The sequence below is a fragment of the Poeciliopsis prolifica genome, unplaced genomic scaffold (genome assembly GCF_027474105.1).
Source record: "Poeciliopsis prolifica strain line A6 unplaced genomic scaffold, Auburn_PproV2 SCAFFOLD007, whole genome shotgun sequence".
Taxonomy (NCBI): domain Eukaryota; kingdom Metazoa; phylum Chordata; class Actinopteri; order Cyprinodontiformes; family Poeciliidae; genus Poeciliopsis; species Poeciliopsis prolifica.
This window is the reverse complement of record NW_026562382.1, coordinates 4,264,253-4,285,433: the sequence shown is the minus strand read 5'-3', so window position 1 is coordinate 4,285,433 and position 21,181 is coordinate 4,264,253. Positions and strand designations below refer to the sequence as shown.

General features: G+C 36.3%; 1 protein-coding gene across 4 annotated transcripts in view; it reads left to right on the top strand.

The window, feature by feature from the left end:
• itgbl1 (integrin, beta-like 1) overlaps positions 1-21,181 on the top strand; it is a 49,396-nt gene that overhangs the window by 595 nt on the left and 27,620 nt on the right. For 3 of the 4 annotated variants that reach the window (XM_055031798.1, XM_055031797.1, XM_055031800.1), the window contains 4 exons: positions 2,055-2,257; positions 13,895-14,041; positions 15,838-15,960; positions 17,549-17,689. In XM_055031798.1, the coding sequence (XP_054887773.1) occupies positions 2,055-2,257; positions 13,895-14,041; positions 15,838-15,960; positions 17,549-17,689 (614 nt within the window). The remainder of the gene's footprint in view (positions 1-2,054; positions 2,258-13,894; positions 14,042-15,837; positions 15,961-17,548; positions 17,690-21,181) is intronic. The other variant, XM_055031799.1, reaches the window with a different exon arrangement.

The following is a 21,181-nucleotide window of genomic DNA, read 5'->3' as shown; positions in this document are numbered from 1 at the left end:
GGAAAACAGTATGAGAAGTTTTAGCAAAGCCAGTGATATAAATATAGTCTGCATTTTTACTTTCTGGTTTCCAAATGGCAAACAAATGTGTCTTTGTTTGCCAGCTGTTAATAATGCAGTCCACAAAGGCAGCATACTGCAAGATTTCAAAGTAATGAGTTTTCCTGGATTGTTTTTTTTTTTTGTTGTTGTTGTTTTTTACTCCAGTGGTGGTGTTTGAATTGACATAACTGACATGTCCTCCAGTAAGCTTTGACAACAAACCACAAGACTGAATGTCACTATTAGAGCTCTGATTGTCATACAGGGCATGAAGTTAATTTCTGGGGTGTGCTGGGTAAAAGCTGGCCAGCTGGGGCCTCTCAGAGTGGAATTTGTATGTTCTCTCCATGCCAGGTTGGGTATTTTTTTCCAGGAGCTCTCAGTTTATATGCACTAGGCTATCTTAAATAATTTCTTTCCAAATAATAATGTTAATAGTTCAGATACATTGTGCTTAAGGGACTTTAAAAATAGATGTGTGCTTGCAGAATTTGTTGTAATGGGGGCGAAAAATGTATGCCAAAGAATATACCTTGTCCTGAATTACAATATGCAGTCCCTTACAAAAGTATTTACACCCCTTGAACTTCTTTACAGCTTTGTCACATGAAAATGTTATATTGTTATTGTTATTAACAGATAAACATAAATAGGCTGTTGAGGGTGAACTATCCCCCCTCCTCTCCACCACAATCTAATATGTATAATAACAAGCAATGTACACAACCCTCTTTAAATTCTAGGTTTTTGTGATGCATGAAATAGTCTTTTATAAATCCTGAATAATTCAAATGTTATGGCAACGAAAAGCTTCTCCTTTTTTTGGAAAAACATTACAAAATAGGCTTGCAGACATTGAATGAACCTTGTTACAAATGTTTCAAATGCTCCAAATCAAGAGGAAGCACTTTATAAAAGTGGCTGTAAGTGTAAATAAAATAGGTAACTATTATGTACTCTTCACATTTCCCTGTTGCCTCTTGTCAGGGTATGTCTGCCATAAAACTAGATGTTGCACAGTTCAACAATTTTTCGTGGCTTCTCTGCTATTTTCTCAATAGTGAACGTCTATCTTGCAGTATAAGAAGGTGTTCAAGGGGCGCCAAAAAGAACCACACAGAACAGGGCAGGCAGCAGCTGTAGTCTCATGTATCCCACAATGACATTAATTTTGCACATTAAATAAAATGCATGTAATTGTGCATGAAGTGTGAGTCAGATCAGCAGAGCAGCTGGAGTTCCTTAAATTGTACAGATGTCATTTGTATGCAACAGCATAGAACAATGATGAAGATCAGCTAAGGACAGAGCAGCACTGTGCAAACTCAAAAAAAAACAAAAAAACAATGAAACTGAATTTGGGTAGGTTGTTATGACAAATAGTGCAAGATTCAAAATTTACTGCTATAGTGTGTGAAGGATTGCAGTCAAGTCTAAAAATGCCCTTAATATTTGAAGAAAGTGTGAAATGGAACTTGTTTCATCTTCTGGTGACACATGGAAAATATTTTATATTCAATTTTGGGAGAAAGGTTTGGAACTTTTGAGCCGCTGATTGAATGAAATGCATGCACATTTGCCAAACTCTTTGCCAATATCAAGAAAGAGCTGGAACTGCATCCAAATAAAATATAAATTATTCACCAAGAATACCTAGGGACATGTGTAACAACAGCAGCCAGACTTGGTCATTGAAAGGTGAAGTTTTGTAATGGTTTTATTTTGGGGGATTTATTAACCACATGAATGTCTTTAGACTATCCTTAAAGTAGGGATTGTTAATAAATCCCCAGAGACTTTGAGTGTGACTTTTTCCAATGTTGTTGCAACAAACTAAATTAAAAGAAAAGATCATTTTATTTTAACTTTTTCTGCACATTCTTCAAAAGTGATTTTTACAGTAGAGTCAATGTTGCTTTGCAAACAGATACAGGTACACTTGCCCTTGGACTAACCCTTTTAGTCTTTTTTTTTTTAACAACAAAACTACTGATCTTTTCTCTTTTTCTCAGCCAGGTGGGTGAGGTGTGTAGGCTGTCCCAAGAGTCATCATTGCGCCGCTGCAGGACACCAGATGGAAAAATCTGCAGCGGCAGGGGCAAATGTGACTGTGGAATCTGCATGTGTGAAGCCACAGACCCAGGGAAGTTCTATGGTCCTCGCTGCGAGTGCCATGACTGGGTCTGCGCCACACATAATGGGCAAATTTGCAATGGTGCGTACACTGAGCTATGTTATCATTCCTTCCTTTGCTATTTTTAGCACAGTGTGTAGCAAAACTGTTTATAGATTTCAAGCTTTTTTTTATATTCTATCATGTTCCAGCCACAAACGCCAATGTCTCGGATAGACCAGTGGTCTGCAACCTGCACCTGTAGATGCCGCAAGTGACTCTTTAGACCTCCACAAGGAATTTGAGTAACTTTGACTAAAAATGATAAATAAGACACTTCTGTTTTAAAATATACATATTAAAATGCTGCTTTTAGTTTTGTAGTTCTTCACTGAATATTTGCATTGGATTTTCACTATAGAATGACAATAAAAGTAGCAGTAATATTAGTTTAGATCATTTTTTTATCATTAGGTTGGAAATTGTTATTTTTTAACATTATTTCACACAAATATCATCATCTTAAAGAGGAGAATGTATTCCATTTTAGTTTTTATTTGTCTAGAAATACTTTACTCTAAAAAGGATAACAACAAAATTTTGATATTTTCCTAAACTAGTTAATCTGTCTTGTTTAAAAGATCAGGTAACATTGGCAACTGATTGCAAATATGGCGATTTGGGTTGCAAAGCGCTAGGATAGACTAACACTAAGTAATGCAGAACTCTAAAGTGTAAGAAAAAGAGCACAAGGCTTTCAGGGTTTTTTAAATATAAATCTGAAGTGTAAAGTGAACATTATTAGTGCCTTTAATCTGATACCCTTAAATGAGATCCAGAGCAACAATATGCCTGCAGAAGTCACTCAGTTATCAGTTTAGTGTGAACACAGCTGCTCTGGCAAGACCTCACAGGTTTGCTAACCACTATAACCTAATAAATAGTATCAGCAAGACCAAAGAACGGGGTAAAGAGTAAAGTCATAAAAAACTTTAATCCAAACTCATGTAATGAAATAATCTCCCAAACATTGTAATGCATGCACACAAGTCTGGAGTAGATATACACAGCTCTAGAACTTCAGTTTTAACAGCATTTCAACCATTTTTCCTTTTGCCTCCAATCTCCAGTTATTAACTACTCTGTGTTGGCTTATCACATAAAATCCCTGTTGCATATTTCAATGTAATCTTCCAAAATGTCTTGTGAATACTTTTGCTCAACACTGTAATTGGGCAATAACTTCAGAATACTTATTTAAGAGTTGTGTGCTGTTTAAATGAATACTGTGCAGATCCACGTGGCTCAACATATGTTGATACTTGGATGTGGTTTTTACAGAGGGTCAGTAAGTGATGCAGCAGATATCCCCAATGTGGGTTAGATCAGTGCAGTTTGGCAGATGGAGTCCCCAGCTGATGTTTTGGGTCTGTTTCAAACAGCTGTTAGAAAACTGAAAATATTTTTCATTTCATCTACAAACTTGATTTTGAAAGGCAATGTCCTCCCACATGTTGAATGCACAGAAATATGGCTTTTTTTTATCTTGGTTGCTGTCAGAAGTACCTCACTTCTCTCATTGGCTTGAAGCAGTTTTCAGGCAGATAATAATATGCTGCTGACTTGATATTAGACATTGTGATGTTATGAACTTTTGTTGCTGGGCATTGTTTACATAAGTCATGATAATTCAAGGCAAACTAAGTGCTTTTTATTTGGAAAATTGTTTTATGTGCATCTACTTTGCTGGATTTCAGGTGATAATTTAATTTGTCAATCAAAAAAGTGTGCATTTTTCTTCCAGCTCTTCTTTTCTAGTCAAAATTAAATATATAATAATATTTATGAAAAGAAAAAAGCTATCCAAACTAACAGTGTCAAATTAAACGATTACTGCTTCCTTAAACCCATTAGCTTGCTGCGCTGCCCTTTAAGTTAATATGTTGTCATACAAGCTCTTTTTAGCCAATGTTGTGATTATACATGCAAGTTATGGCTAGTGAAATATGGTATGTAATAGCTGCTTCATGTTTTACAAGCACCAGCTCAAACGGGGTCAAGCTGGTGTGGATAGATATTTTTCTGCATAATACATGAATCTTGATTTAGAAACTGCCTTTTGTATTTACTTGGATTATCTTCACCTAAAATCCAGAGGGTTTCATGAGTTTAAAAGCAAAACAGAGGGAAGTATCAAAATGCATTCAACCTCGCAAAAACAGACTCAATTTGTATCAGTTTCCTGCTCACTTTCACGGTCTCAATCGAAGAATGAAGTTATTTTAATTAAATACGAATGAGTGATGTACCAAAACAATGGACTTTGATGGGAGTCGGTCTGTTTTCCTTTTAGAATCAGGTTTTCTCCCCGTTAAACACATTAAAAGTTAATACTCTCACATGCTTGGCATGTCCTATTATGAACTTTATTGTGAGCGCAGTAAAACTCGGTTAATGGCCAAGTTGTGACGCATACATTGGGATACTCTTGTTATATCCTCATTTTCTATTTTCCTATTGGATTTAAAATGACTGCCTCTATCATGAAAGCTGGAGCTTATGCCTCAGTATTTGCCACATTTAATGGTAGAACTGAATACATTTAGTTTGTATACTAAGTAGTTCTCAAGATATGTTTGTTAGAACTGAGATAAAGCCCAAAATATCCATCAGTCAAGTATGATTGTTGCATCTACTTTAAAAGACACTTAAAAAACTTGTTACTCTCACCTTGAAGCCTCATATTTAGACTGCATTAAATATGAGGCTTTGGGTTGACGTATTTTGTAATCAATGTTTTACAGCCAACAAATTCAAAGCAACACCTTTTTGGCTGGATCAGTCGATGGCTCTGGCAAAGCTGAAAAAATGTCGTCTTTGTGCTGGCGTCTTTATAGACATTACTTCATTTTGTAGAATTTAAAATAAATGTAGCTAATATTGCTAATCCTCAACTAATAAAGAATAATGAAAAGCGGTACTAGGTTATAGCACAAGTGTAATGCATCATGGATTTTAAAAGCTTTGGATCAAAAGCTTTTTGGTCTCCTAAATGCTTTTATAGCAACATATGGAACTGCTTTGGCCTTTCAGGTTAGGTTCACTTTGATCCTATTTGACTTATTGTACAATGTAAATTTAGGTTTTACTGTATCCAGTGAGCAGTCATCTGTCAAAGTTACAAAAACATGGAATGTAAAGCTCAAGAAGTGAATGTGCCTGGTCAGTAATTTTATTAAATCAATCAATTTTAATGTACAGCCGGTAACGGGTAACAATTACAGCAGTTCTTTGGGATCTTCAACAAATTGGTGTATCAATTATGAAGCAGGTAAAAGAAAAGAAAAACATAAACAAGCACAATCACCAGAGATGTGGTCTCTAAACCTAAAAAACTGTCTGTATTTGGAGTGTTAGGTCACTCCAATGCTCTCACTCAAGGGCTTAGTCAAACCACACCTAAATCATAGCTTTGTGCAATTATTGTCCACTTTCTTTTTATTGTTCGATGTTAAACATTGAGCTTCACTAAATGAAGTTTGATTGATCGTATTGATTCAGTCATGATCTCCTGTATGAGTCATTGTTGTGCTCTTTGAGAAGTTTTGAAAGGCAGGCCGCATCTGGAAAGGCTCAACTTTTCCACACAGACAGATGTCATTGAATTTGTTTCTTATTCTTTAATTTTTATTTTTTTTTTACTGCTGGCCTTCATGTGTTACTTTTGGTGAATAACCAAGTATAGAATGAATGTTTTAGTCTACTTTATGTTTGTAGACTAAAGTATGTTTGTACGTCGAAAAGGTATAAGTACATTTAATTGTACAAGTCTGTTACTAATTGGGCCTGTAAGACTAGTGACACTGAAATCAGCTGTTCCTTTTTTTTAATTCACATTTCAACTTGGAGGATATAACTTTCTATAAATGTCACTGCCGAATATGTAAAATGACTACATTTAGCATAATTGTTTACATATTGTTTTGAACGTATTTCAAATGAGAGCCTCTTCCTAAAGCTTACTGCACATATGTTTGATGAGATGCTTTGAAAGTTGGGGCAGGAATCCTGGCAAGAAATAAAAATAAAAATCCCCACCTTTTTTTGTCCCCCCTGTTGTCCCTGGGCTGTGAGTGAGGTTTAATGGAGATATGTGAGCATCCAGAACACGTATAATGGAGATAGGTGTGCATATGGGTGCCTGTCTGTCTGCGTGTCTGCGAGTGTGTGTGATTTATTTGGGAAGACAAGTTGGCTGCTGTGAGGAGCTCATTATGGTTCAGCAGTCTGGAGCGAGGCCCTGTTTCATCTTGATAATGGGGTTTCACTCACTGCTACAGAGCCTGCCAATGGAACCTATGCATTAGAAGAGGGATGGATTTTCACACCCACCAAACCCACCTTCTTTTCTGTCTCCTACCACACACACTCACACATACACACACATACCGTGTATGAGGATGAGGTTAAATCTTTTACATAACTCACCAGCATGCACATGCGTGACACCAGTCACACGCTCGCATCCAGTTGCAATCAAAGCCAATTGATAAGAAGACCCCCACATAACCCACCACATCACCTTTCTCATACACACACACACACACACGCAAACATGCACGCACATCACCAATCTCAGTAGACCATGCATACACAGCATGCACAGTATGCTTTCAGAGATCGGCAGCCAATTTCTCTCCATGCGGCTCCGTTATCTCCGCCTGTCACAAAAGTCTACTGATAAGATCCAATAGATTTTCTTCCATAGGGATTAAGTGTGTGTTTTTCATTACCAAAAAATTGGCTTTTCTGGCAACAAGATGTTTCATACCACATATTTGATTCAATGGAGGTTAATTAGCATCACCTCAATTAAACTAACAAGTTCAGGTGGCTAATAAAAAAAAAATATATATATATATATATATATATATATATATATATAATATATATATATATATATATATATATATATATATATATATATATATATAATTTTTTACAGCACTGACTACGGGCAGAATTTACTTACATTAACTTGTCTTTAATGTAAGGCTGCAGCGTGAATCATGATTTGGCATAATGTAGTTGTTCAATAATTCAAGATGTTTCTTTTTATTAAACCATTAGATATTTTTGACTTGTATAAAAATGTCTTTTCTGTCTTAGAGCTTGTCTTAGTTACAGCATGAGTCGGTTTATCTTGGACCTCTGCTAAATCATAAATATTGAAAAATAAAAACAAAATTACTTGTGTAATGTGGTATCAGGATTTTTTATTTTTATGAGTAGGTGTTCTCTCAAGAGTTGACGTGTGTCCAACTAAAAATTCTGGTTGGTATTGCTGTGATTTCCTTACACACAAATAATAGAAAAAGAGATTGGCTTTCTGAGAGGGAATGTTGGCCAAAAACAGCCTGAACCTTAAATAATTAATCAACAAATTACCAACAACAAACATTTCTGCAACTACCCGGATGCCATTCGTGGTTCATGGAGTGTTCTATTCAAAAACAAACAAAATGCAGGCTGGATTATGATTGTGGTGAATTTGATACAGTAAAACCAAAAGAACTGGACTAAATAAGGAAAACTAACCTATGAACTGAACAGTGGCTCAATTGGCAGCAGTGTTGCCTTGCAGTAAGAAGTTTCTGGGTTTGCATCTCATCCAGTGTCTTTCTGCATGGTGCTTCCATGCTTTCCCTGGGAATGTGTAGGGTTTCTCTGGGTAGCCAAGCTTCCTCCCACAAGAATATGATTGGTCTCAATAAGTTGTCCTTACGTCTGTATGTCTGTGTGTGTTTTTTGTCCTGTGTGTCTCAGTGTTGCCCCGTGAACTGACAGAATGTAGCTTAGTCACATTGTAGCTCATAATGCTGAACAGCTGGACTTAATGAAATACAAAATAACAAAAAGTAACAAGAAAACAGACCACCAAAGTGACAAACCTGAAGTCCAAGTCCAATTCAACTCAAATGTTGTAAACACTGCTTTTTGTAGCAATGACAGAACTGGGCCCATGTTGTATTTGTTCTCGAAAACAAAAAAGGGTGGAGTGACTGTTCTTTGGAAATTAGCAACGGGTGATAAAATTTGGTACTATAAAAACTTGCAGAACATTACCCAGAGTTGAGGTCACCTGACATTTGAGCTCAAATGATCAATAGTCAAATTAAAATAAACCTCTTGTGCCTTAACACCAAAATGCAAGGGTGTTTTGAATTTTTTTTAATGACTTTTAGTATTAAAATGTATGTAATTATCCAAATGGAAACATGATTATGTCTTTGAACGTGACGGCACACTTTCATGTTTATAGCCAGTGGCGGTTTCTGATATGGGCGACATGGGCAACCGTCCAGGGTGGCATCTTGTGGGGGGACGTCATGAGAACCTCCCCCACAACTGAATAAATGCAGTTGGTTTTCCTCTACTACTTTTTTCTTAATGTTCCATGAAAATAAACCATTCCAGTTTATGTAATCGAAGTGCCGATGAACATGAGGTTTTGGCAAAAAATGTCAATATTTATCAATGCTTGATTGTTATTTACCACTGGTGATTTGTGCCATGAAAAACAGCTGCTCTCTAGTACTGCTTGTTCTCTGTTTGGAATGCCTCTAGAGGCATTGTTTTATTACAAACTGGCCACTAATCACATTTTGACCTACTTTAATCATCAGCCACATGATAGGAGCTTTAAAATCCAATAATAAATACAAAGTAAATAAGTTATTTATTGCAGATCTAAAGCAATCCGTCCGATCTCACAATATATAAGAACTGAGCAACTGGGAAATGACCTTCAATAATATCTGAACACCAACTGTGGAAAACAAAATATTTTCATCCACTGTTGGTGTTTTAATGGCAATAAATATCCTTGCAACTTCTGCTTTTTAGCAGAAAGTGTAAAATCACAACAGCAAAAAAACCCTGTAAAGAATCCTTATTGTTTGTGCCAACATAACAGGTAGGTGTGAGAGGATTTTCTAAACAACTTTACATGCAATTTATTGAGGCTTTCATGATTTTTTATAATTGTTGATAAAACTGTTTTGTCAATACATGGCAATGTAGCAAAGTGTTCACACTGTGCTACTCAGAAATGAGGAACATTATTTTTTTTAAGTTTCTGAATCTGTTTTTCTGTGAGTCGGAAACTCTGAGTCATTTTACCTTTCCTGTAAACTGCTTTTGAACTCCTTTATGTCAAGTTAAATCCAGTTATGCTTTTAAAGGCACAGTTGTGGAAGATACTGCTCAAAGAGTCATTAAATTCTTCAACACCTGTTCTGATATGGGAATTTTAGACTGTTTGGTATGCACATCCAGTGTGCATACCATTCTTGAATGGGACATGTCAAAGTTGAGTCATACTGCCTTTGACCCCATCTGCCATGTTGTGTATCAGTATCTATGCCCTGCTGGAAAAAAAAAAAAAAAGAAAAAGTCACGCAAAATATGAATTCTGGAGACACAATCATCATAAATGATGAAATTCTAGAGACAGTATTAAACAATTAAAGAAAAACTAAAACGAGAAAATGAGGCAAATGTACTCCTTTCTTACGAAGAAATTATTGTTGGAAGCACTACAAAAGTGATGATCTGTTCATTTCCTGAGTAAAGTTTTGCTCTGTGATCAAACATTTTAATAATAATAATAATAATAATGTTTGTAAGAACATATTTTAGCACTTCCAACTCTTTTTCTCTCGGTCTGCAGGCGTGCACAATTTTCTTGTTTTTGTTTGCCCAGATTTTTTTTTTCTTTGGTTTTCTGGCCTCTTCAAGAGCTAGCAAAGATCCCACCCATAGAGATTTTATGTCTTCATTTTTAGGGTCACAAGGATAGCCAGCCATATCAACCTGCATCAGTTTTGCAGGAATATGGAATATTATTATAAGTAATGTCTACAAAGTCAACAAAGGGTTAAGCCAAATATCAGTTGAGAGAGAATAAAGCAAAAAGGCAGCAGCCATAAGATGATGTTCTTTTGCTTTTAAAACCTACAGAAATTTTCATCTCTATTTTTTCTCCTGTACATATTTTTTATATGCTTTCAATCTTCTATTCTGAGTTTTTCTGGGCAGTTTGCCGTTCCCGTGACTCACCTAATGATTCCAGTGTGGGCTGCGAGGAGAAAAAGCCACTCAAGTTTGTCCAAGTTGACTAGTAAAAGACATTTCTGATTGAAACCCATTATCGCTCTCAAGACTTCAGGGTGCAAGAACACGTGTTTTTAAACCCACCTATGATGCCTTTGAAAGTTCTTTGATGTCAGCTGTGTTAAAAATAACTGGCTAGGTGGAACACTGTAAAAACTGGGATGGTAAGGGCTAAGATTTGCTGTTCCAAAGACATACAGAGAACGAGTTAGTAGCTGATGAGACAGGCTTTTTGTTCACAGTACCCACAATCTATATGTCATTGTTTCATTGCTCCCAAACACCAGGCTAGGGACAGCCCGGATGATTAAAAATACTCTATGATTATGTGTTGGACAACCAAAACAAATGTTAGAAGATTAAAAACCGCTTGTTGAAAACAGATGAGAACAGATGCTCTCTGAAGCTTGAACTAATTTATTATGAAAATAGTTTAAAGTTTTTTGGATTTATTTGATGTTTATACTCTCAATTAGCTTAATTTTCCAGCTTACCTGACACCATACGTACAGAATATAAATACATACATTGGTGCATCTCAGGAAATTTTAACACGCCTTCAGACGAGATTAATTTGTCAGATTAAATGTACTTTTTTCAAAACAACAGCCTTTAGCTAGGTATTAAACAGACTTCTCATTGAGCTCACATTTCTTTATTCATTTTTTTTTTATTTTTATTGATTTGATATTATATTCTGATCCTCTGAAAAGCTAAATTACATGTTTTCATTAGCAATAATTGGAAACCACCAAGAACAGCAGAAGTAAAGACTTGAAAACAGCAGCCTGTGTGCAATTAATCTGAAATAAATTAACATTTCAGAAATATTAAAATTTTCTAAAATGTCCAAGAAGCTTATGTGAGTGCACATTCAATAGAAACTAAAGATTTAAATACATAAATTATCACAATAAAATACCTCGCAGCTGCAAGAGAGCAAGTTTTCTTCTTTTATTAGCCTGTGCAATAGTGACTGCAGGGTCCACATAGAGGGAGTTTATAATGTGTTTTGCGGGAATTGTTTCATGATCTTGAAAACACAATAGTCACATTCAGTACCAAAACCTGTGAATACAGACGACATACTTCCATGTAACCTCCGTTATCTGAACACGTCCTTTAATCTAGTGATCAGAGAATTTCCAGAAATATAACAAACTGCTAATTTATCAAAATGTTTTATCATTTCAAATGTTTAAGCCTTTTTTTTTTTTTTACACAAGACATTCAGGTAGCTCTGCTGCTTAAGAGGCAACCACAGCACTTCAATGACTCATCCTTCATTGGCCCGGGACAAATCTTCTTTAGCTTGCTAAACCAATTCAGGCTGTTTGACTCTATGACCATTTTAGTAAATGAGGGGTATCTAATGATCCCTGCACAACATATGCTTCATTACAGTTAGGATATTTTAAATGTTTGACAGATGATTACATCTAGTCATTTAGCTTTAGAAAATTGTTTGGCACATGCTGTTTTTTTTTTTTTTTTGCGCACCTATTATTTTTGCTGGTGATGCTGACACACACGCATCCTCTTCTACCAGTCCCAGGAGAATGAATGCGATCACTGCTCAGGATTTTTGCTGTACACGTCTGTTTGTCAGAGGAATGCTGCAATGACCCTGACACATTATATCACATAGAATTACTGCTCAGGAATCACCCAAAAAGATAAACTCTCCAAAGACAGGAAGTTTCCAACCCACATAAATTTTGACCTAGAAGACTAAGCGGGCTGTTTTATGTGTCTAAGTGATTGTCAAGTGGAGATTAATGATGGCTAGTGGGCGGCAGAGACTTTATAATATCCAATTCTGTCTCAGAGTTTTACAATCTACTATATAAAAGCCTTAAGCGTAAATACAAAAGAACACGTCAATAAATTAGACTGCAACAATGCTGGGTTAAATATTTTATTAAATAATCAAAAAGAGTTTGTATCTTTGTGAATGATGGTATTTGTATATATCCAATTTTTGTGTCAGATAATTATTACTATGCTACATATACATAGCATATTTTACCTTCAAGGCAGTTTCTATGATTGTAAAGCACAATATTACTGCAAAACATTTGGTATATTCTATTTATTGCATTTTGTATTTTATTAAATCATAATTCTGTAAAATCCCAATTTGCATATGTGTTTCTTTTGTGTATAAATGCATCAAATAGTGAGAAACCTGTTGTTTGCATCACTAATAGTAGCAACAGCAGAACAAATAGCAAATGTGGGTCACGGATGTGAACTGTGACATTTGATCAAAAGCATGCATTGCACTATGTAGACTGACACTGTCTTCACTGATGCACATTTGTTCATCCCTGCATGCAGCATGCTTGATACTAAGAGAATGGAGATAAAAATAATTTTGTTCATTTATAGCAACCTGTTGTTATGGTATCAACCATTCAGACCACTCAGGTCTAATGCAGATTAGACCAGAACCACGTGGATCTTCTGGATCCGGTCTAATCTGTATCCCCAGATCCAGAATTAACCATGGACAAGCAGATTCAGCTTATATGAACTGCAAATCTGGAACAAAATTCCAGAAAACTGCAAAACGGCTGAAACCTGGAGTTCCCTTAAATAAAAAAACTCCCTGTTTAGGGTTGCATTTGATTAGTAGCAAACTGAACATTGATCAGCGTATCACATGTGTATTGATGATTTTGAATATATTTGTTCATAACAGCATTTGACAAGACCTGATGTGTATTTCCTGCTTCATAATCGATGGTTTTATGATGTAAAGCACTTTGAACAAGATGTCATTTTTCTACAAAATGTGTTTTTCAATATAATAAGTGGCAAGTTAGAAAAAACAAAGCTTGACTGAAATATTCAGTTAATATCTCAGATTAGAGAATGCAGTTTAATAATTCTTTTAATCAGATTTATTTATTTTTCCTCCGGCAGCTAAACTGGAGTCTAGGTGCGCTCCTATTCTGCAATTTGCAATATTTCCGGTTCTTCTTTGTTTTCAAGAGTCAGTTTTCCTTGGACGAATCCACAGAGATGTTTCCATAACGAGGAAAGATGAGGGGACCTCCATGTTCTTAATGACTGATGTATAGCCCTTCAAAACAATGCCACATTTACATGATGAACGAGTCAGGAGAAGTATCGAGCATGACATGCAAGGTCCCTCACTGCTAAAAGGCAATGAGAGCAACATTCATAATAACTTTGTTGACAGCTTCCATTTGCATTAAACGGTTCCTCCTTTTCCCTCTTCATGGTGCTCAATGTGGCCATCAGAATAACGAGATACAATGATGCCAGACAATCTGAGTATCTGAACACAGAAGTGTGTTTTCATGGATGAATTCATATGGGAAGCTGGCATGTCAAAGGCATTGGAAAACCTGGTTATGGTTGCTTAAAAAACATTTACTTATAGTAATTTTCTGACACAACCCCGTTCACCTGAAAGTGCAATGCTAGACCACATGTTTGAAATAACGTTCATGTCCTTGTTTTGATGTGAACCACTGAACCTGCATGCTTCCCGGCACTTACAAACAGCATGCGGTGTGTTATGTTTCCCCTCAGACCGTGGCTACTGTGACTGTGGGATGTGTGAGTGTGACGAAGGCTGGTTTGGAGAGGCTTGCCAGTTTCAGGAGGAGTGCAGCCTATCAAGCAAGAAGAGCAGAGAGCTGTGCAAAACTCAACAGGGGGTGATCTGCTCCAACAGAGGTACTGCAACACAATACATCAAAACACAGCATTCGAAAACAACAAGGTTTAGAAAGCTGTAAAGATCCTAAGTTAATCCTACTGCTTGACTGTTTTTTTGTTTTGTTTGTTTTTTTTTGGCACTCTGTCATGTCAGGATTTGAGATTTTATGCAACAGACAAACTCAAAGTGGTTCATCATTAGTGAAACAAAAAGAAATGTATATGTTTTGTTGCAATTATGTGTTTGATGCAATTGTTTTCCCTTTAGGTGAAGTCCAATGATGGATACTCATGTGGACATGTCATAAAGCAGGATAAGGTTCTAAAATAATATTCCAAGATTTGAACATCACAAATCATGTTTAATCCATGCTGTACCCCTAAACTGGCAAGCCAGGAAAGGAGAATAATAATCTGTGAGGTTGCTTTGAAGGAGCTTTTGAGTTCCATGGCTGAGATGGAAAAAAAACTGTTGACAAGACAACTGTAGGAAATTCATTCATGAAAATGGCAAGGAGAAAGTTGTTTTTGAATAAAAAAAACGAGACAAAGTATTCTGGTCAGATAGACCAGAACATTTTGACCTAAATTCAGCATGCGCTTTCATGCTGAGAAATAAGAGTGAAGATGAGCTTAATGACAGAACCTCCCTCTAGTGCTGGCAACTCCTAGCTGTTTGGATGCTTTTCATTGTCAGGGACAGGGAAGTTAAAATCTAGGAAAAAATCTTGTTTGGATGCTCTCTTTCCAATCTGACTGAGGTTGTTCTATTTTGCAAAGAAAATGTAAAATCATCTGCATCTTTTGTTCTTCCACTTCACAATTATGCATTACTTTTGGAAACAAAAAAAAGATAATTTCAGATGCCAGTTAATATCTTCAGAGATAGCTTTTATGTCTCTTTGTTTTGGTCAAGAGTCTCCACATATCCTTCTTGAAAAAAAAAAAAACAACTTCATAAATATGTATTAACAGCTATCTTCTTTTGTTTTGAATGCATTGTGAAAGCCTACAGCACATCAAATACTCTCTGCCTGCTACACTTGATGCACACAAGCTGGTTTTAGACCAGAAAAAAGTATTTATGAATTGGTGAATCAAAACCTAGCATTCAAATTTAACTAAGCAGCTAATATAAAAATCAAAACTTCACAAGACGTCTAAGAATGCTACTACTACAATCTGATATTTTAACCCCTCATATCTCGTCTATGTATAATTCGATCCCACTGGCCAGGTGTTTGTGCCTCGATGTTGATGGATGATGTTAGGTCAACCATCGGTCAAGGCTATTTTTCAAACAAGTACAGCCAGTTGCCCATCTGGGCTCGCCCTCTCCTCTCATCTCAAATGCTTTCAGCTAAATGAGGAATAAGCAAGTCTCACTGGGTGTGTGCATATCCATGTGGGATGTGTATAAGAGTGTGTGTGAAAGCACAGGATGTGGCCTATTGGAATATGTAGAAATGCTAATGTATTCACTGCATGTGTCTGTTTAGCCTTCTGCTTCTTCAACACCTAATCCAAAAAGCTTTAGCAAACATGCAAAAAAAAAAAAAAAAAAACAAAAAAAAACCACACACACCACCACCTTTAGTTGTCAAACACCAGCTTAAACCTGTTGGCACTTGATGCAAAAATACTTCCCTCCAATGAACAGCTGTAAACCAGATTCTTTAATCTCCCAGTTTACTGCATCACAATATTTTACTCACACTTTACCATTTAAATGTAAGCATCTAGTGCAAAGTTTAACACAAACTCAGAGCCTTTGTGGTTGTGTGTAACACTTTTAAAATATTTTTTTTTTACAGGGACCTGTCACTGTGGGAGCTGCGTGTGTGACCAACATGACGACAAGGGCTTAGTGACGGGACGCTTCTGTGAATGTGATGACAGCGAATGTCTGGATGAAGACACGGGAGAGGTTTGTGGAGGTAGATTACACTCACAGTTGCTCAACTATAAGAGACAGTGCATTGAGAAACACATGAGTTTTAATGACAATTTTATGAAGATAAGACATCCAGAGCTTGGCAGCACCCGTACGTTTATGACATCTTTATCTGTTTTGTGTATTAAATTTGCAACTGAACATCTGCTGAACTACTGGTAAAAAGTACATATTGTTTTAAATATTGCAGTTAGTTTTTGCCCATCAAACTCTGAGGTATGGAATCATAAAGGCACAGGCTCTGCACTTATCTATGTCTGCTCTTGGTCAAAGAGAAAGGACAAGAAAGATCATATGCAGTGCCTTGCATTTTGTTACATTTGAATTATGACATGATAAGTTACCACAAATTAACACGTATCCAAGCAGTTGAATTTTCCAAATAGAAATCTCAATACTGATGCCATTAATTTGCATTCTGCATCCCTCCAAATCTCCCAGTTCAATACTAAGCAAATATCTTGACTGAAATATTACCAGCTTTACTGATATGCTGACAGATTTTTCACCATTTTTTCCCTCTGTACCTCTTTACATCATTATATCATTGTGCTGGAACCATTCTTCCTTCTTCAGATTGTGTGTGTAGGTCATTTTCTGCAACACATACATGTCGGCCAAAAAGTTCAACTTTTGTTTCACCTGACTGGAGCACTTTTCCCAAATATTTGATGTGTCAAAAAGTTGAGTATGATGAATATTTGATGAGTCTTTGTATGGCTCTCTCTCCATGAAGGCTTGCTAGGTCCCATTCTTCCAGGCTAGATTCACACAAGAAATAGTTGTCCTGTCTATATGTTGCTCTCTGGTGCACTGGATTTACTTTTTGTTAATTTAGAAGACAGTTGGTAGCATTGTATTTCATCATCAGATAAACATCAGATGAAATGCACCAGAAAACAAATGCATTTTGGATTTCCGAAATATGTTGAAAATCGTGAGTCTTTTTTATTCCCTTTCATATTAATGCACTACTTTGAGTTGTTTTCTTTCATAAAATCCTAATGAAATGCATTGACATATTTGATACCTGATGAAAAAGGTTAAAGGGGAGGAACCTTTTCTCAACATACTGTATGACGTGGTTTGTATGTTACTTACTCATATCCCGCCCTGCAGCATCACATAAAATGTGTTACATTATACTGCATAACCAACATTAGACATTAAGTGATGTTCATTATCTTTTCAATGGAGTCAGTCATGAGTAGAATCTCTTCAGTTTACTCATTTCTCGAGAAAGAAATGTTGCTTCTGATTTCATATTGTAAGTCTTGCGGTGATAAATGAAATGCATTATTTATCTTATCAAAAAAAATCTTTTCAATAGCATTCAAAAGCCAGACATTATCCAGCTGATAGATTTAAAATATATTCCATGTTCTTTGCAAATGATCTATGTTTTTGTTTGACTAAATTCAGGTTGTGGCTGACAAATGTGCAAAAGTAGAAATGACAAAATCAAGAATCATATCAAATCTGATTTCTGCAAGAGTCAGATTGTTAAAATCTAGAAGCATGTCCATCAATCTCTTGCATGAAAACTCATCAGTTCTTCCATGTGCTTCCAGGCCATGGCCAGTGTTACTGTGGAAACTGTTACTGTGCTGCTGGTTGGCATGGAGACAAATGTGAGTTGCAGTGTGACATCAGCCCCTGGGAAAACAAGCGGAAATGCACATCTCCAGATGGCAAAATCTGCAGCAACAGAGGTTTGTTTGTCCTCTTCACTGTTAACACAAAGCATGACAGAAACTCAAAAAAAATTAGTATTATTGAGTATAAAGAAAGTATAAAACTATTCCAGAAATTATAACTCATCAAAGTTAAATATCTGATTGTAAAGAATCACAACTTTATTTCAAAAAGATAAACTTGGAAATTTTCCATCTGGACAAATTTTCTTTTGAGTAACCGGAACATTAGCACATTGACAGTGGTTTGCAAAACCATAAAAGTGCAGAATGGAGAGGGATGAATAATAAGCTTCAGACCTATTAACATAAACAGCGTCACCATAATGATTTCATTGTATTTGTGTTGCCTAGAAACAGGAAACAAGCTAAAGAGGCCCAGTTAAATTTCTGGTCTGTTTCAGTCATCAGAAGGATGAAATTCACCTCGAAAAGTAAAACATATCCTTATATTCATCTTTCCTTATAGATTTTTATCTTTTATGAATAACAAAATGAGACAATCTTCATTTTGGCCGTTAAATAATAAATCGTCAAGTTTATGACATTAATCAGTCTTCAGGATGTAGGGCTTGTGCAAAATGTTGCTGTTGCTTAACATGCCTGATGGAAACACTAGGTCAGTGCTTTTCATCCTGTTTGAATAGCCCAAATTATAAAACAGTCAGGAAAAACAAAGAACTAAATACGACCCAGACTCTAGACTGCCTTACAAAGAATCATGTTCTGTGACTCATCAGAGCATGGCGAGCAAGCAATCAGTGGAATATCTTATTTAAGTTAACTCAAGTGCTCCTCCAGGATTTCAGGGAATTTCTCGATTAAATTAAATACAACGGTCTGGCTGAAGGCTTGGTAATTGGTTGGATGAAATAAGGGTACATGGGAGTCCCATCACAGAGCCGCAAGTTCTGGTCAAGAGCACAACCGTCAAAACAAAAAAAAGAAGAAGAAGTAGAAAGCATACCAGGATGGCCAGTTATGTGTTGCAGATGTCAATTTTCCCAGTGAGAGAGCTTTGAGATGTTCAGCTTCTGTAATCACTGGTAATTCTTCAGGGAAAAAAATATGCAAATGAGGAAGAACTACTCTAAAATAAATTACATTTATTTTTCATTGGACCTGGGTCCATTTTTTTTTTTTTTTTTTGTCTTTTATGTGCTTCATCTGACTATGATAAACAAGGCAATTAATATAAAAAAACATTGCTGGTGGAAACATTAAAGGCATTGAAAGGAGCAATTTGCACATTTATTTACATCAGGTCTTTGTTCCGGAGTCAAAGGTTTGGTCTTAAAGGAACTTTTTAAAACTAAAATAACAACCTCACTGTGTAAGAGATGAAGCAGTTCAACATTTAGTTTCTGAGTCCTTCAAAAATGTACTAATTTGTGCGACACTGTGAGAAATAGATAGCATGTTTCTCTTTGAGAGTCGCTGCAGTATTTTTGTTCCATAGATGAAGAAACAAAAGGTCAGTGCTATGCTCAAACTCCAGAGAAGACACTTTTATTAACTCTGAACTGAACTGTGTCTTTGCTATGCCAAAGTCTGGTTTGCGCTTTCTTTGTGTGTGCAAAACAAATGCAATTGTTTGGGTCAGGGCCTTTATTTTACGTCTCATGGGGCGAAGTGAAAGAATGGTTGAAGAGATGAAGCAACAAAAAGAAATAATACCAAAACAGATAGGAAGAACATTTTGATCAACGATGAGGTAAGTGAAGTTGAAGTAAGTCAGACTCTGCAAAGTTAAAGGTAAAGAAAATACATGAAAAGGGAATGCATGGAACAACACCAAGCAAATATATCTGAGGAATAATATTAATAATTTTTTTGAAGAAAAAAAAACTTTAGCAATAAGGAACCAGAAAGAATAAAATCAACAAAAAAACCTTCCTCACTATAAAAAAAAACAACAAAAAAAAACTGAATATTGTTAATCTGTTAAAGATCCCTTAAAAACAGACATTCAATACCACAAATGCCACAAATATTAATCTGTATTATTCTTCACTTAAAAGGTTTTGAAACCGTTCCCACTGATCATAGACTTTGGATGGAAGGAGGAGGGGGGAGTCACATAATTAAGAAATGAGTTGATTTTCTTATTGTGCACAGATCTGGAGATGTGAAGTGTATTGTTCGCTATGAGATGGTAAAAGTCTTCCTTCCATCCTTTCCTTGGCCAATCATTTTCTAAGGACACTGTGGGATAAATAGCTTAATGATCTGACCTGCAGATAATTCTCTTTTAACTCACCAAAGTATCAAATCTCCTGCTTGGTTCACCTGGCCTTCCCACTAGTCATAATAAAATATGACAGAAGCAAACTGGCAAAGGCTGCTACTAACGCGACTCATTTTAATCAGAACTATTTAGTACCGAAGGCTGCAATATATTTATGGAGAGAGAGAGAAGACAGAGAAGAGACAGAGTGTTACTTTATGCCTAGATAAAACATATAGCATAACTGCAACATTTAGAAAATAATAAAGGTGTTGTTATTACCTCTCTTAGTTCATCCATGATATTTGTGACAGACAGATAATTCATGGATCTATCAATCCAGGACTGCAGGGTTATGAGGGGGTGAAGAAGACTGAACAGTCAGCCATAGGGCAGACATGTGGCAGCCTCAGCGCCTCCGGCCTGCCAGCTGGCCTTCTCCCCTGGGGCTCCCGGTGCTCTGTCTCCACCGATAAGAGGAAATGGGTTTCCACTGGCTGCCGCTTTGCTAATGCCTGGGCTAAGATGCTAAACAATTGAAAAGAAAAGAGAGAAAAGATAAATGAAGGAATAAAGATTTAAAAAGCTGAAGGAAAAGGAAATTCATTTTGGAGGCAGTTCCCCCACAACCCCAAGATAAAAAAAAAAAAAAAAAAAAAAAAAAAACTACATACCTTTGGAGAAGGCGGAAGGCAACTTTTGGAATAAATTTAGTCATGAATATTTAATTTTCTGGTATGCTGGAATAATTCTGAAAAGAAAAAATAAAACTGATGAAAGTCATTGAAAAGAACACCCATCAAATAACCTTAACACTTTTGCAATCTGCTGGCTTCCTTTACCCAGGAATATTTCATTCCTAGGCAATTTATTCAGTCTGACTGGACTATGAGCTAAATTTAATTGGTCTGTACTGGAATCCAGGTAATTATGTGAAGGCCGAGAGGCTCAATTTTTCTGTATACAAAATAACCTGCAGGATTGTGGACAGAGGCGCAACAAACTGATAAAAGGGATACAATAATTTATTTTAAAAACAACTAGTTAAAAAGGAAACATTTGCTGAAGAAGGATCATTATACAAGTCCATTAAAAAAAAGTCTTAACTGGCCCACAACAGGGGGAAGAGGAAGGGGCGCGGTCCGCTGCTGCTCACACGTCCAGCCGGGTCCAAACAATCCTCCAGTCCACACGGACCTCAGTGAGCGCTAGCCAACGGCTCCGTTCAGGGGAACACGGTCCTTACTGCTTCTGTACGTCCAGCTTGATCTCCGGTTCTCAGC